The following is a 17,574-nucleotide window of genomic DNA, read 5'->3' on the forward strand; positions in this document are numbered from 1 at the left end:
TGCATCATCTAATTCATATCAATTGCTTGTATCCACATTTATCTTATCCATATCCAATTCATTTTGATTATTTTTATTTCAAAAAAAATAAATAATGATTTTTCTAGTCAACTATTTAAAAAAAAATTAAAATCTATTTTTCCAAGATGAAACACTACATATTTATAGAAATTACAAGATGCAGTCACTTATAATGACTCATCGACCAGATATAAAATATAAATTTGACAAAAGCGTCAATATTTTATCTTAAAAAATATATCATAACAACATAAACTATGATGAATATGACGTCGTTTGGTTGATTCAAATCTCGCCCAACTAAATTTGAAACTTGAAATCCCTTCTTCGCATTGTGAAGAATTCTCAATTTCCACGATCTTTTGCTCCCGTGCTTCTCTGCACGATTTTTGGTACATTTGTTGTTCATCCTAATTAACCCCCTTCTATCCCCAACATTCAGGAAATTAAGCAAATACGAATAGAATGATGAAATAGCCTTCGCTCATTAACTAAAAGTAGGGTCGCTACCAAAACTAACTCCGTAAAAAAAATTGTAGAAATTATGCTTTTCCTAAATTCAATACCCTCCAAAATTTCAGACCGTTACAAAGATTTGCACAAGATGGATCGTTTAACAATTTACAGAGTTGTTTATTCTTCGAAAAATTCTCAGAAATCTTGAAATGGAATTTGTAAACCAAGAGGCGTAGAACTGCAAAGAAGAAGAAGTTGGTGTTCAAGAATTAGCCTGTACAAAGTAACAATTATCTTCGTCTTCTTCTTCTTCTTCTTCTTCTACTCTCTGTGTTTGGATTTTTCAATGTCTTTCCACCTTTTTTTATTATGTTTTTAATCTGGCACATAAATGGCTTGTACAGAGAAGCAGCAGAATCACACCAATAAATAGAAATTATAGAAAGAATTACAGAAGAAGCAGGAGAGAAGAACAAGGAAAATGAGGTATAGAAAGAACATTTAACATATATAAGCAATTTTATACAATACCAGTTGCAACCATGGCGCAACATTCTCTATTTAGAGACCATGAGCATATACAGAATCAGCAGGAGCTACAATTAGATTCAGATTCCCAATCCATTTCATCATGCTTACACACACCACAGCAAAAACAAGAGAGCTACCGCAGCCACAAAAAACACCACCCTCAACCTTCTACTTCGCAATCGTTGGAGAATGGTGATAGGGATAGATCAGGAGTCCCCAAGCTCGAAGAAGCAAATAAACAGAATGGAACACAAGTAGGGTCTTCTCCACAGAACGACGGGTCCACAGGTATGCTTTCGTTTCTGAAGATATTTTGTTGCTTTTTGTTGTTTTTTCTAGTTCAGTTTTATGCACTGTTCAATCCCATTGATTGTGCTTTTTTAATTATGTACTCTCTTCTATGTGCTACCGGTGGACATTAATATGTAAATTAGATTGAATTTGGTGTCCTGCAGTAGCAACAGGGAAGACAGTGTTCCTGAGAAAACTGAATGCACAGGCTCCTGAATTCGTTCCAAGAGGAGGTTCTTCTTCATTGTCCCCTCTGCAGGGGCCAACAATACCCCCTCTTCAGCAGAACCGCAAATCAGCCCTGCCACGCCTTACGATTCCTCAGAAGCCCAACTCTCAAGTGTATTCATCACCCAGATTACCTAGTCAGTTCTCTCCCATTCCTTCTCAAGTGGGTCAGTCTTCGTTTTCCTTTTCTTCTTCCCCCAGGACTCCTTCTCATCTTTTCACTGCTGTTGGTACTGCTGAGTGTAACGGTGATCATGAAGCCTCCGATGCAGACAATACAGGGAGTTGCAGTTCGAATTCTTTATCCAAGGGTGGTCTCCTCACTGAAGAACTCAGGCAGAAAATTGTTAAACAGGTATATGGCTCTTAATTTCAGAATTTGACAAAAAACTTTTTATGCATAACATCTTGTCTTTGTGAGGGGAATCGGGTATCACTACTAAAGATTTATGTGTTGTCTGAGAGTTTCAGATGGGACCAATTTTAGAGAGTCTGCAAAAATAATTTTGTGTACGCCTTCAATTTTTGGTTGGAAATGAACTTGCACTTTTTAGACGTTTCTTGTTATGTCTTTGGAAGGGTTGTTAGGTGTTAGATCGGTTCCACTTTTGAAAGCTCTGTAAAAGGATTTGAGCATGCTCTTTCTTTTTGGTTGGAAGTGGGGAGAAACGTTGTAGGCTTTTTAACTCATTGCATGTACAAAATTTAGAATTGATTGAACTTATTGCAATCTAAGCTACATTAAAGGCACCCAGCAAAGAATATAATGGAATAGAAGACTTATGTCCACGAGACCAAGATGGACTATGGGACAGCAGATCTTCCTATTTTAACTTTGTGAAATGCTGATCTCCTACTATTCAATTTAATAAAGAACTCTCCCATTCTCTCAGCCTTCTCCTCATTGAATAAATCATGAAAAGACGTTGCTGCTAAATTTATTATCTACTTGACCTGAATGTCTTTGTACACGTTGCACTCTAGACTAAAATCTTCTGTTTACATTGACCCTGCTGCACAAAGGACTTATCCCCTCTCTTCTTAAGCCTCTTTTGGCCTTTTCCACCAATTATTGTTAGGACAAAAGACAGACAAATGGAATGCGGGTGAGTCAGGGTTCCATATTCAAGATTATGAACTTTGGCAGTATATATGATTTGAATTATAAGTATTAAGTTGCAAATTAGATAGCAATTGTGCTACTTTTACCTTCAGGTGCTCTGGTTTTTCTTAAGGAAAATTTTTGTACGACAACATATATTCCTCCTTCACCACCTTGTGTAAACCTTATTATATCTTCAGAATAACATCTGAAGGCAGCTATTACAGGTTTGCCACTTGTATCCTTGTACTGCCCCAATTGTTGTTGAGAAGCATGCATATGTCACCAGTGTTTCTTCCCTACCATGTCTGCAGAAGAATCTGAGATTAGAGACTGCACTCACAATGCTTTTGCTTTTGCCCTAGCCAATATTTTCGTTTGGAATATATATGTAACAAATTCTTATTTTTCCATCAACAGGCAACAGAAATTTTGATTATCAGTTCATTGGGTTTACCAGGATATATTTTATTACAGTTGCTTGAACCTCCACTCTACTGGAGTGTACCTAACTTATCATTGTCTTTTTGAGGAAACTGTAATTGGGTATTGCAACTTGCAAGCGGGTCACTATTCAAATTCCACTACACTTTTTTCTTAATAAACACCCTTGTACCAGAACTGCTAGTGTTCAAATTTCACACTAGTGTTGAAGGGGTCCTTATTGTATTTCCCCACTTCTCTCTAGCTTGGGGGTTCTGCTATTTCAGTATAACTTGAAAAAAAGAAAAAGAAAAACAAGGAACTAAAAGCAAAAAAATAAGTATTTTTTCTTATTTGTGTTTCTTGCTTTTTTTGCCAATATTACCTTATTTTACTTTTGGCAATGTTTATTTCATCAATTTTTTTTTTGTCATGGATGTTTTTAGAAGCCCCAAATTTTCAGTAGTTGTGATACAGGGAGCCTGCAAAACCCTTCTAAAACCACCTGCAACACACTTCAATACTTATGCAAATATGGTTCAGGAAGATAAATTTGTATCAACACCAAATGGATTCAGCAAACCAGTGAATTCGTTATTGCAATATGAAGTAAATTTATATGACAAAGGGACTAGCCTGTTGGCTTCCCATATCAACATTCAAATCTAATCTCTAACTGTCCTTAGACCTGCAACAGCAATACCAAATTCCCACCCTTAGAATCCCAAAACCCAAACAGCCTCCAGGTGTAATGTCCCCCTTTGAGATTTATCCATATTCAGTCCTGAGACAAAATTTAACTTAAAGTGAGAGTTGTAATTTACTAGTAAATATAATTTTATCAAAACTGAAGATATTTTATTACAATATTTAACTTAAAATTCTAAGACCAGTTCGGAAGATAGAACTTATCTTCACAATCGATGCTATGAGTTTTTCTTCTTCAAGTGGCTCTACAAATCTGTTATAGGTCTGCAACAATACTTTCTTCTTAGATTTTCTATGATGGAGCTCTTTACTTCACCTTTAAATGCACACACAATCTTTCGTTCAGATCTGCAATGAAATTCTTTATTTATCCCATTACAAGTCTGTAATAACGTTCATAGAATGCTCCTTTATCAGTGTATGTAATCTGTCTGATTCTTCTTCTCTTATTTTCACTCCCACCTTATCAATGTTACTTATTCAATGGTTGATGAATAATCTTTTCTTCCCAAACCTTCTTCCTCAAATTGCTATGATGGTGATAATGAATCTTTCTTTAATATACTTCATAATGCCGCTCCAAAGTCTGCTTTATTTCTTCGTGATATTCCCTTATATATTTGCTTCATCTGTTACTCTGTGACTGCAAAGTCTTCTTTCTTTGTCTCAACGTCAACTCTGCATAATATAACTCCTTTTATAATTTTATATACCCTGCTCTATATAAATGATCTTCGTGCAATGCTCTTGACTGAATTGATACAATCACTTCCATATCTAGTCCCTTTTAGATCCCTATATACTTATTTCAAATCTGCATGTTCATGTTCATATATATATATGCTGGTGTATATCTTGTGTCTTTTTAAGCAACTCACTTATATATTCCTCCAAAATATGCATCCCCTTAAAAGACATGCCTCTTCCAAGAGGAGCGATGCTTTTTAACAGATCGCACTTCTATTATAATAATTGCTTCTTTTTGGTGTTTGTTTATATTAAACAAATCACTGCTCTATATAATCCATCGCTAGTATTGATGTATGTTTGTATAGATCGTAGCTTATATACAAATCGCACCCCTATGTATCCTCTAAACAGATCGCTGTCTTAATAATCATTATGATTGTTTGTTCTTAATGAACAGTTCACTGCCTTATGTATTTCTTTAGTGCATTGATCAGAATTGTTGTTTTATTTGCTGACTTAAAACAAATCGGATCCTTTCACTTAGCAATTGTAATAAATCAGTTCTGTATGATTTGCTGCCTAACAAAGTCACTTACCAAAGTATAACCCCTTTGTTTATTTAACAACAAATCATTGCTTTTCCCCTTTTGACTAAGTCAAATCTGACTTGTTTAATTATATTGCTGACTTGTCCCAATAGGTCGTATTCCTTGATAAATGTTTGTTCTTCGATGCTGGGCCACCATTGCTATTATATTTATTTTAAACGTTGTCTTCATTTGTATTTGTTTGTTAATAACTTAATACAAATTGCTGCTCATTATATTGATCTCATGCGGAGTCCACCATATTACATAGACCCGGTCTTGTCTTAGTTTCTGAATGCGTTGTTTAAGCGATGTCTTGCATACGTTTGTTTAATCAAAGTCTTGATTACTAATCGCTGTTTCAATCACTATATGTCTTTAGTCTTCCTTAAGATAGGCGCTTCACCTTATGACACATTAATTACTTTATATTTGGCAACTTCATGTTTTGATCAACCTGGATTCATACTCATATTATCCTTGCAATGGATTGCTTAATCAACATTAGTAGTCGGCATGAAATCAAGCATAGTTTCCTGTCATATGATATTGATCATAATTTGAAGGTTCACTATTAAAGGCATATCAAAGTCCTTAACATCTGTAGTAGGTCTGATCTCTATACAAGTTTGTTTAGATAGTTGTGTTGGCTTTGAATACTCTTATCATTTATAAAGATAATACAAAGAGCTTTCTCTTGTTACCATCCTTCTATCTTTTATTCCACACAATATTTGATTTTAGAGATTTAGCATTTGGATGGGGACATCACACCAACCTCTCTACTTTTACCCAAAATCTGGAAACTCTTCCTTTCTAAAACCCTGCACACACACCCCCAAAACAGAGAACACCAAATACTATCCCTTTCAAAAACCTAAACTTCTGCTCTAAATGCTACGCAGTCTCTTAAGAAGCATCCACCCACAAAAAGCTAAAAAAAGAAGAAAGGCATTTAACTCCCATACATTACTTTCAGCCCATTTCAAATTAGCCAATATTAGGTCCTCACGGCAGGACTCCACTACCCTACCCAGCATAGGAGAATTTAAAATTTGGAAGAGATTCTCTCCCACGTGGAGGATGCTCTGCATTAGACACCCGTGGTAGAAAGAAAAGTGACCCTGTCACTTCTCAAGAGGAAAACCATGGCCTTTAACTTCAGCTTCTGATAGCCAAGATGAGTCTTCAATAGGTCTTCCAAGCCATTTTACCAAATACTGCCTTATCAGACCTTCACCATTTGAGATAACTAATCAATGTGTACTTAAAACTGCTTTGGTCAGTCAAAACAAAAACTTTGCATAAATACAGTATACCTCAGAGATTGCGCTATGATCAGATTTTCTTCAACAGATTCTACACTGCATTCATCACCCAGATTTGATTGCAAATCCTTATAGCATTCTGATTATCACTTTTCAGAAACAGCATATCGCTGCTTTTATAAATCTGTCTTTATATCAAGAAATTTCAAAATACTAACCGAGATGTAGTGACTCTTATTTCATACTCTTTCTATCGAGTTTCCACACACAACACTATCTTCAATCACATAAACGAATGTATAAATAGAATGCATAAACTAGATCGGCTAACTGCAATCAGTTAATAAGTTACCAATAAGTTACAGCCAACCTAACTATAACTGACAACTGTCAACTGTCTCAACTTCTATTCCATCGTGTCTTTTCATTCTTTATTATGATGACTACTTTTATAAATGTCTATATCGATGAAAGACAAGGCTCTAAAAACTATCGAAGAAAATATATAATGCATCGACTTTCAATGATAATAAGAAGAAGTCAATCAAACATATTCAAATATATTAGTCACCATCTGCTGTACGTGGGTCATCTCTTGTCAATCTTCAGCAATCATTCCGAAGGTAAATGATTTATTTGAAGTCTATCTTTTAGCCAAGTAATTACAGCATTAAAGAAGTTATTATTCGATTGATAATCAATATTCCGAAGCAGTAAATTATGTTGTAACCCTTCCAGACAATAAGGAACTGCTTAGCTCCTTCAAATCCATCTAGAACACAATGCAAACCTTAATAGCAATGACAAATCTGCATCTCTTTTTGACATCAATGACAAATCTGTTCAACTGTGTCTAACAATACATTCCATTTTTGGAGCCACACCATAACAACTCATCCTTATCACCTGTCAATAAATTCTTACGTTCTTTCAATATATTCATCAACAAAGTTTGTTGATCAGCATTCAAATTATCATTCAAGGGCTTCCAGACCCACTCTTCATTCCCACCAATAGCCCTTTTAACTAGATAATCCTTCACCTGGGAACCCCATCTTTTTCCCGTAATTCTTTGGATTTCTGCTACCCTTGCATCATCTTTCAAGATAGCATTGCCTTCCCAAGAGTCTTTCCAGAAGTTAGCACGCTCCCCTGAACCAATTTGTCATGTGAGATGATCTGTAATAACACTCCGACAAGAGGGCATGAAATTCCAAATTGCAAAGTCTTTAGGGTAGTTTTTATGGTAAGAATCCTTTCTTTATCTGGAGTATCTAAGCATTTATTTTGAAAAATTTTTGCCCATTTTTTATCTAATTTGCTAATCATATTCCAAATCAACTTAGCTCACATTGCTTCATTCATAATGCTCCACTTAGGCAAACCGGCTCCACCAACATGTTTTGGTTGACATACTTTGTCCCAAGCTACAAATGCGATCTTTGCCTGGTCGTTGCTACCATTCTAGAAGAATTTCCAAATTTTCTATTCTATGATAGTTAATTTTTTTTGAGCAATTTATAACACATCATTGAATAAATTGGTATGGCTGATATAATAGATTTGAGCATTAAAATTGATCCTGCAGATGACAACCATCTACCTTTCTTGGTTGTTTACCAATCTTGATACCAAGAATTCTAGCAATGTCTCTCTGTATTTCCAGCTTAGTGTTAAAGAAAAGAACCTTCAATTTATGTCAATTGATCTTTTGCCTTGATGCCAAGCAATACTTATCTAAGGATAATTTGATAACATAAGCTTCCCTAAGGGAAGATCCCCCATCAACAATGTGTCATCAACAAATTGTTAAGTGTGTTATGGTCTCCACACCTTGTCCAATCTTAACCCTTTCCATTTCCCTTCATCTGCAAATATATCTTCCCAAAACCTCAACCATGATAATAAATAAAAAAAAGGGGACAAAGGGTCTTCTTGACGAAGACCTCTCTTAGTTGCAAAGAACCCTGAGGACTCCTATTTATCAAGATTGAAAATCGTGGGATTTTTATGCAACTTTTAATTCAAGTTATCTTTGAGTAGCAAAAACCAAATCTATATAACACTTTGAACAGAAAGGACATGTAAACTTGATCAAAGCCTTTCTAATATCCAACTTAACAAAAAATCTATTGGTTTTGGCCTTCCTTATAGAATGTATAGCTTCATGTGCAATGCTAATAGCTTTTGCAATAGATCTACAAGGAACAAAGCCGCTCTGTTCTTCAGAAATAATGTAGTTTAGAACCTCCTTCAACCTATTTGCCAATAATTTAGAAACCACTTTATAAACAATGTTACATAAAGAAATTGGCCGGAGGTTCTCAAATGTTTGAAGGTCCTTTTTATTTGGAATAAGGGCAATAAGAGTGTTATTTAGATCCCTCAACATATAGGAATGCATTTGAGATTCTTCTACCACATGCTACAGATCCTCCTTTAGAATTTCCCAAAAGGATTGGTAGAAACTAGTTGGAAATCCACCCGGTTTAGGGTCCTTATCTTGGCCCAATCGAAAGTACTTCCTCCAATGAAACTGGCTTGTTAAGCATTTGATTTTGCTACTTAGACAAGATTTTTGGGGTGACATTGTGTTAGTTTTTAGTGATCAGATTAGCAGTAATTAACAGAAAATAAGAATGCAAGGTAAAGTAAACACATAACACGATGATACCTTGGGAAAACCTCCCTCTTGAAGGAAAAACCTTGCAACCAAAGATCTCAGAACTGATTAGATTAGATATAGCAGCAGATTACAAATTGCCCTTCTAGGGCATACAAAGAACTTATCTGAATCACAGTTCAGGTCAGACTTGAACAATCGCCCAGATTGTTGATTGCAGATCATTTGAGGGAGTTCACTTGCCCTAGAACAGATGTAGCACAGCCTGAAGTAGGTTCAGCAGCGTTGGAGCAGGTTCGGCAACCTTGGGGCAGGCTCGACAGACCTAGGAGCAGGTTCGGCAGACCTAGGAAGATGTTCGGCCAGCTAGAAGACAATTTCGCTGATTGAAAGAATCAGGTTCGCTGCTTATCTTGTGCAGACCACAATTACATAATTCACATATGTAGTAGAGATGTGATGCTTGATGTGTAGGTTTCTATTTGTGACTTCAAGTCACTTCCTATTTATATGCCTCAAACTCCTGTGCCACTTAGGTTGGCCTTGGCGCCAAAATGCATTTACAATTTATATATTAAATAGGTCATGCCCCATAACACTTACATGACACATAAGTTGTACGCCCAAATAGGGCCAAATAAATATAAAGCCGAATTGCTAAGGCCAAAGGCCACTTAGCACTTAGATGAACTAGGTCGGCCCTAGAAGGGATCCGACCTAGCTACATAACAACACATTGAACACTTATTCATGATACGTTTCGTGGAATTCACATCCAACATTGAGGAGATCGTAGAAGTATCTTATAGATTCTCCATTAATAGCCTCTTGGTTTGAAAGAAGAGCACCATCACTGCTTTTAATCTCCACAATTCTGTTTCTTATATTTGATTTTCATCGAATTGTGAAAGAACTTTGTATTTCAGTCTCCTTCGTAATCAACACTCCCAAGATTTTTGCCGCCAAAACATCTTTTCTCTTGCCAACACTTCAACATATTGTCCATTCAATTCTTGCTCATAATTAAAATCAACAACATTTATACCTGTTGATGTGTAGCTAGGTCGGATCCTTCTAGGGCCGACCTAGTACATATGATGGCTAAGTGGTCTATCGGCCTTAGCCATAATGATGGCATAATTTTATATGTAAATTCTGTTTGGGTCTGGCCCTAAGTGGGCAGCAACATATAACTTGTAATTGTAACTTGCTATAAGTATTTGGCAAGACCTAAACCATGTAACTGGTATATCATATATTGGTCTGGCCCCAAAACATATAACTTATAATTCATATTGGGCATGTCCTATTTTGGGCGCCAAAATTGTTATTGTAAATACAAATTGCACAAGGCCGACCTAGTGCAATCTAGGTAGTGTAATTACATGTATATACAAGTTACAATCAGCAATCATAATCATCATTTCACCTCTGCGAATCTAATACAACAGCGAATTTGTCCAAGTGTTCCCTTAAGGCAGCGAACTCAAGGATAAGGTCAGCGAACTACAATCTTGGGCAGCGAATTCATTCTTAGGGACATCAAGTCATATCCAGGTCAAGCATTCAAAACATTGAAGTATTTACAACAGAGTATATCTCAGATAAGTCTACCTAATGTGTGCCCTAATTTGAAGTATGCTTCATGTGTGAAGCAAGATTGTAAATCTGCTGTTGAGTTTAATTAATATAATCTGAGATTTTCTGTTGCTGGGTTTTTCATCTCCAAGAGGGAGGTTTTCCCAGGGTACTGCTGTGTTATGTGTGTTTCATTTGTTATTTTCTGTTTACTGTTATCAGTCTGATCCTAAAATTAACATGGTATCAGAGCTAAGGTTGATTCGGTTGTGATTAGACTTTGTGATAGCAGTGCTCCTACTTCACATTCTTCACGCCATTTCTAGCATTGACGATGGTGACCAGTTTAAAGGTCGAAGATAGACTTGACTGAGCTTTGAACTTCACCTCGTGGAAGGTTAGAGTCCTTATTGCACTTGAAGAGAATGATCTACTTCAGTTTGTAGAAGGAAAAGACCAGCTTGAGCCTGAAGATCAAGAGGAGAAACTCCAATTCAAGAAGAATGCAGTCAAAGCCAAGAAGATCCTTATTGATTCCGTGAAGGATCATCTTGTTCCTATCATCTCCAAGATGTCTTCAGCCAGAGATATGTTCAAAACATTGGAAGGGATGTATGAGATCAACAACACAAGTGGAGCACTTGCATTGAGGCAGCAACTTCACCAAGTCAAGATGGCAAAGGGAGAATCAGTCATATCCTTCTTCATGAAGAATGCAGAATTGAGAGATCAACTTAGCGCCATTGGAGATGAAGTTGTGGACAAGGATCTTGTCATGCTAGCGTTGAATAGCCTTCCTCACTCTTGGGAGCCATTTATCCAAGGCATAAGTGGGAGATTTAAATTTCCCAAATTTGATCGCCTTTGTGCTGATTGTATTCAAGAAGAGTCAAGGTTGATATCAAGAGAAATTGAGCATAATCATTATGATGTGGAAAATCAAGTCCTTGCTACACACACTTCTATGGAAAGAGGCAAAAGAAGAAAGAGAGATAGAGACAGAGGTCCAGATCCTGTTCCGAAAAAGGACTTATCTCACATTCAATGTTTTAGGTGTAACAAGTATGGCCACATTGCTCGAGAGTGCAAATCTAGGTCTACTCCTCTAGCTTCTTCTGCGGAAGTTGACATAGGGACACCTCAGGAGGAGTCAAGGTCAAATGTCAACTCAGAAGAGTTCTTGTTCTAAGAGGAGGAAGTGTCATTTTTTAGCTTTAGAGGAAGCCTGACATTTCAGCTTCAGAGGGAGCTTGACATCTTAGCTTCGGAGGGAGCCTGACATTCTACCTTTAGAGGGAGCCACGTCATCATGTAGATTTGGTTAATGCATTTTTCTCTATGATAGAGAAATTTGAGGTGAAAGCCCTTGTTAATGAGTTCTTCTCTGTGAGGGAGAAGTTCAAGGTGCAATCCCTTGTTAATGAGTTCTTCTCTATGAGGGAGAAGTTTGAGGTGCAATCCCTTGTTAATGCATTCTTCTTTGCGAGAGAAGTTTGAGTTGAAAGCCCATGTTCCGCACTCTGCGAGTAGGCATGCTGGTAATGCACTCTTCTCTGGGAGAAGTTTGAGGTGAAAGCCCTCTTCCACCCTTTGCGAGTAGGCATGGTGGAACCACCCTCTGCGAGTAGGTATGGTGGATGCCATGATTTAGCACTTGTGCTTATTCACCCTCTGGTAGTAGCTATGGTGAACGTCATGTTGAGATGATGACATCACGATTGCGTGATGGGCACTTGTGTTCATTTGTTTTTCCATCCATGGGTGTAGCCATGATGGACCCATCCTCTGGGAGTAGCCATGGTGGTTGTGTTCATTTGCATTTTCATGGAAGTAGCCATGATGGTTGTCACTATGTGACTCGATTATTGAGAAGGAATCCTCCCTAGCTAAGAGGGAGTGTTGATGTGTAGCTAGGTCGGATCCTTCTAGGGCGGACCTAGTAATGGCTAAGTGTCCTGTCAGCCTTAGCCATAATGATGGCATAATTTTATATGTAGATTCTGTTTGGGTTTGGCCCTAAGTGGGCGGCAACATATAACTTGCTATAAGTATTGGGCAAGACCTAAACCATGTAACTTGTATATCATATATTGGTCTGGCCCCAAAACATATAACTTATAATTCATATTGGGCATGTCCTATTTTGGGTGCCAAAATTGTTATTGTAAATACAAATTGCACAAGGCCGACCTAGTGCAATCTGGGTAGTGTAATTACATATATATACAAGTTACAATCAGCAATCATAATCATCATTTCACCATTGCGAATCTTTTTACAGCAATGAATTTGTCCAAGTGTTACCTTAAGGCAGCAAACTCAAGGATAAGGTCAGTGAACTACAATCTTGGGCAGCAAACTCAAGGATAAGGTCAGCGAACTACAATCTTGGGCAGTGAATTCATTCACAGGGACAACAAGTCATATCTAGGTCAACCATTCAGAACATTTAAGTATTTATAGCAGAGTATATCTCAGATAAGTCTGCCTAATGTGTGCCCTAATTTGAAGTATGCTTCATGTGTGAAGCAAGATTGTAAATCCGCTGAGCTGAGTTTAATTAATATAATCTGAGATTTTCGGTTGCTGGGTTTTTCACCTCCAAGAGGGAGGTTTTCCCAGGGTACTGCTATGTTATGTGTGTTTCATTTCTTATTTTCTGCTTACTGTTATCAGTCTGATCCTAAAATTAACAATACCTTGATGAATTACTTTATCATGCAGCTGCTCTAGTACCTCTTCTATACAAAATTAAAAGCCCAGGTTCCATTTGTGATAGTAAGTTATGATGCCCTAGATGACGAAGAGAATTAGATGTTTTTAGATAGTGCTTGTTTTTTCATTGGAGAGAAGAAAACTTCAGCCATTTCAACTTGGGATGGATTAGGGGGGAGTGCTTTGCATAGTTGTGAAAGAATTTTAAATAAGTGCTTAGTTGAAGTTGATAATGGGGATTATATAAGAATGCATGATCACTTAAGAGATTTGGGAAGAGAAATTACAAATCAGAAACCACCTTACAGTCTCTGGTCTCCCCAACAGATTGTTGATGTTGACAATGAAGGAGAAGTAAGATTACTACTTCCTTTGATTCTCTTTGTAAACAATGACTTCGCAGACTTTTCAACCTTCTTTGTCTACTTAAAGTTATTTAGTTCTTGTCTCTTTCCATATATTTTGATTTCATCATTTTTTTCTAATTAAAAGAAAATTGGCATTCGAGGAATGATGGCCACAACAACTGGATCCACGAGTGGGGTTGTGTTTCCTCGATGTTCCCAGGGTGGAAAGCTTATATTTAATACAAGTAGAGGAGAATGCAGCCTCACACCTTCGCTTGGATTAAATTTTTTTGGGATCACAGGAAATGACTATAATCAAGTAGTTGGTGATTAATTAGGAGAGCTGGTTTGGCTTCACAGGTTTAACCATGGACAGAGAAATCTTCACTCATTAAGTTCAATGAAAATTTTTGGCCCTTCATCTCGTAGCCACATATTTTCAAATTTGAAAGGGCTTCTGATAGGAACTATGTTGATAGTGTTTTTATGCACAATCAAACACATAATAAAATATTGAATACGCTATCCTCTCTTGAACAAAGTCTTCTCAAATGCTGAAGATTAGCAATAAGGATCACTTGAGATGACTCCAACGTTCTTGATGTCAGGACTTGATGTGTTGGATACTTCAATGGTATGATGTCTTTTGCTGTACTTGCGAGGGGACTTGCGTAGTTATTCTTTCAAGCTCAATGGATTGACGTTTTTCAGATGATGTTGGAATATCGCTCTTTTCTACTGCTACTGGTCTTGGATAAAAAAAATGAAAAAGGGGGTAAGGTTTAGGGATGCTATGCTAATGCTAAGAATGCATGACAGTGGATAACTTCAAGTGAGCTCAACTAAGCTTTGTTTTGACATATCGCGAACATCTCCACAACATTAGTGCAATCTTCTAGGAAGAGCTTGGTGATTTTCATATCACTATCACAAAACATAGATACCTTCAAGATGAAGCATATCAATGATGGAATAGTAATTGAAGTTAAGCCTTGGCTAAAATGGGTTTAGTTGACTAGGCAAGATACATCACCATCGATGTAGTACTAGTAGTATGAACAACAAGCTTCACTTTCAATCATGCACATGCATCTTTCACTCATCTAAAATACTTAAAGTAAATTCTACTCTAATTTTTTTGTCTTTTTCAAATATTAACTTTTTTCATGAAAGGATGAAGAAACAAGCAAATGCTTCAAAACTCAATAAGTCACCAATACTTAAATGATTTTATTAATTTTTGTGACATTGAGCAATGATTCTTCAAAACTCTTCTAATTGATCCTTTTACAAATGAAATGAGTTGAGCTTATATGGAGCTCTCAATTACAATGAACAACGAGCTTCACTTTCAATCATGCACATGCATCTTTCACTCATCTAAAATACTTAAAGTAAATTCTACTCTAATTTTTGTCTTTTTCAAATATTAACTTTTTTCATAAAAGGATGAAGAAACAAGCAAATGCTTCAAAACTCAACAAGTCACCATTACTTAAAATGATTTTATTAATTTTTGTGACATTGAGCAACGATTCTTCAAAACTCTTCTAATTGATCCTTTTACAAATGAAAGGAGTTGAGCTTATATGGAGCTCTCAATTACAATGAATGGCCAAGATTGAATCAGAATTAGGGGCCCAAATTTTGCCACCTAAACCTAATTAGGGTTTTTTACAACCAAAATACTTAATTACTGCAAAATATTAAATATCAACCAATGGGAATTTGACATCCTTGGAACAAAATAAGAGGAAAAATCCTCCAATAGAAAAAAATGATGCCACATACGATCATAACAAACTATCTTCTAGAATCTTGTTGCCCTTATCCTTTTCTCTTTTGGCAAATTCAACAAATCTGGATGTCATTGACTCAATCTCAGTTATTGGCACTATAGGCAGGTTCTTCAATTGCTCTTCCAAGTAATTGATTTCATTTAAGCTTGAGACGAAGGTTATCTACCATTCTGGCCCGAAATCTCTTGTCTTGCTGGCAAGTACGGTGAATGAATGGATATAATCCAGTTGTTTCTCGGAAGGTGCTCCATCTATTCCAAAGAAGATAGTCTTCACTCTCTCAGTCAACTCTTTGGCAACAATATCAATTCCTTCATTCTTCTTCTTCTTAAGAATGATCTCAGCCACTTCCAAGATCTTGTCATGTATCAAATTAATTGCTTGATCAACTTGGATGCATCCACCACTGATATCTTTAAATATGAGCCTCCTCATGCGAAGTAAATTACACCATTTCTGGAAATCAGGTGATTGCCCATCTTTCAATATCCCTTCGCTTACTAGCATTCACCCTGGTGTGTTCTTCATCAATTGCAATATGGAAATGGTGAAGCTTTTGGTGTAGACAAAAGTGTCATATGTTGTCATGAGCGCTTGAGTACTTTCAAGAATGCCCATAGCTCTATCAAATATCTTTACTATCTCTCTTATGAATGCCTTTGTCCTCTTGTAAGTTTTATTGATCCAAGCATCCATTAGCTATGCCGAGGCTCTCATCTTTTCAAAATCATCCACTGTGTCTGGAGGAGGCAATGGTGGAGGCGTAGCCAAGGGTTCATGCTGCCTCAGCGGTACCTTGAGCTGTTGGAGATGACTTCTCAATATACTATTTTCTTTCTCTAACTTCTTATTCTTCTCCACTTCCAGCTTAAGCATGTCATGGACCGTCTTTACCGTGTCATTCATATCTTTCAATGCCTAATCAGTGGTGGGAGGACCTAAATCAATAGTCTCCAAGTCTTATTCTTTCACTGTGATCTCATCTTTGGGCTTATCTACTCTTGGAGTGGCAATCTGTATTATTCAGGATCCTTCACCATCTCTTGTCATCTTTGACATCTTGGTTGCTTTCCTCTTTTCGGTTTCTTGATTTCTATCCAAGTAGTTGTCTAGATCAACAAGATCCTCTTCTTCTATTATCACTTCTTTTGTTAACCTCTCTCTAAGCCATGCAAGGATAGCCGATTTCTCCTCTCTGATTTGCACTTATTCAATCGTTGATCTCTTCGGGGTGGAGATATAACTTCTTGATCTTCATCTTCAACGTTCACATATGCATCACTACTTGCCTTGTCATTGGTTGGCTTAAGTGGGACTGTGTTGTCGGCATAAATTGCCTATTGTTATGTTTGATAATATTTGTTATCCGACAAGGTATTAATTAATTGTATTGAGTGGGTTGTCGGTCTCGGGTGGTTATGTGTCTGTTGGTTGACGGTTGTGTACCTCTGGGCAACCGTCGGGTCCTTTAATTATGCCATGTACTGTCAAGGAAGGGGGATGGTATTGTCGGATCTAGTGTAATCCTTGGCCGACCATCTTTGGTCTCTTCTTTGTAATAATTGAATGAGAATAAAGATATATTTTCTGCCGTGTCTGGTATGCATTGTCATGTACATTATTATTTCCTGTACTTAATTTACCAGTTGTACTAGCAAACATTTTGGCCCCGTTGTCTTAAAAGAAATCGGGTCAACCTTGAGTGATTCATGTCCGTAGATCCCATCAAAGGTGAGAAGAGGCCACAGGGTGGTCAAGACCAAGTGATTAGGTGATCTACCGACCCTCGGCCGGAGGGAGCATAGAGACGAGTCGAAGCCTGGAAGTACTCAAAGTGTTGGGACGCTGGAGTTGGACGTGTAGAGGACGCGCGCGTGTCTGAGAGTGCAAGGAAAGCACTGGAATGTAGCGGTCGGAACAGTTCACTCAGGTCCAACACACCTGGAAGTACTCAAAGTGTTGGGGACGCTGAAGGTGGACAGGTAGAGGATGCCTGCGTGGCCGAGAGTGCAGGGAAAGCACCGAAATGTAGCTGTCGAAACAGTCCACCCAAGTCCGGCACACAAGGCGAATACACACGTACCTTCCGAGTGAAAATAATGTTGAACACCCAGGAGAAGTAGAAACTGCCGAAGTTCACAGGAGACGGGTCAGAGGACCCGGTACGGCATTGCAAAACATGCATAACCATTTGGGAGGCAAATGGC

General features: G+C 37.4%; 1 protein-coding gene across 3 annotated transcripts in view; it reads left to right on the top strand.

Moving 5' to 3' along the window:
• The first annotated feature begins 300 nt into the window (after positions 1 to 300).
• The window catches only part of LOC131061577 (la-related protein 6C), a 104,659-nt gene continuing 87,385 nt past the window's right edge, over positions 301 to 17,574 (top strand). Inside the window, exons 1-4 of one of the 3 annotated variants that reach the window (XM_057995336.2) lie at positions 301 to 760; positions 882 to 1,296; positions 1,464 to 1,694; positions 1,800 to 1,882. In XM_057995336.2, coding sequence (XP_057851319.2) covers positions 1,020 to 1,296; positions 1,464 to 1,694; positions 1,800 to 1,882 — 591 coding nt within the window. In that variant the 5' untranslated portion in view covers positions 301 to 760; positions 882 to 1,019. Of the gene's footprint in view, positions 761 to 881; positions 1,297 to 1,463; positions 1,883 to 17,574 lie in introns of all 3 variants that reach the window. The other 2 variants (XM_057995334.2, XM_057995335.2) reach the window with 2 other exon arrangements.

This window comes from Cryptomeria japonica, chromosome 6 (assembly GCF_030272615.1).
Source record: "Cryptomeria japonica chromosome 6, Sugi_1.0, whole genome shotgun sequence".
NCBI lineage: Eukaryota > Viridiplantae > Streptophyta > Pinopsida > Cupressales > Cupressaceae > Cryptomeria > Cryptomeria japonica.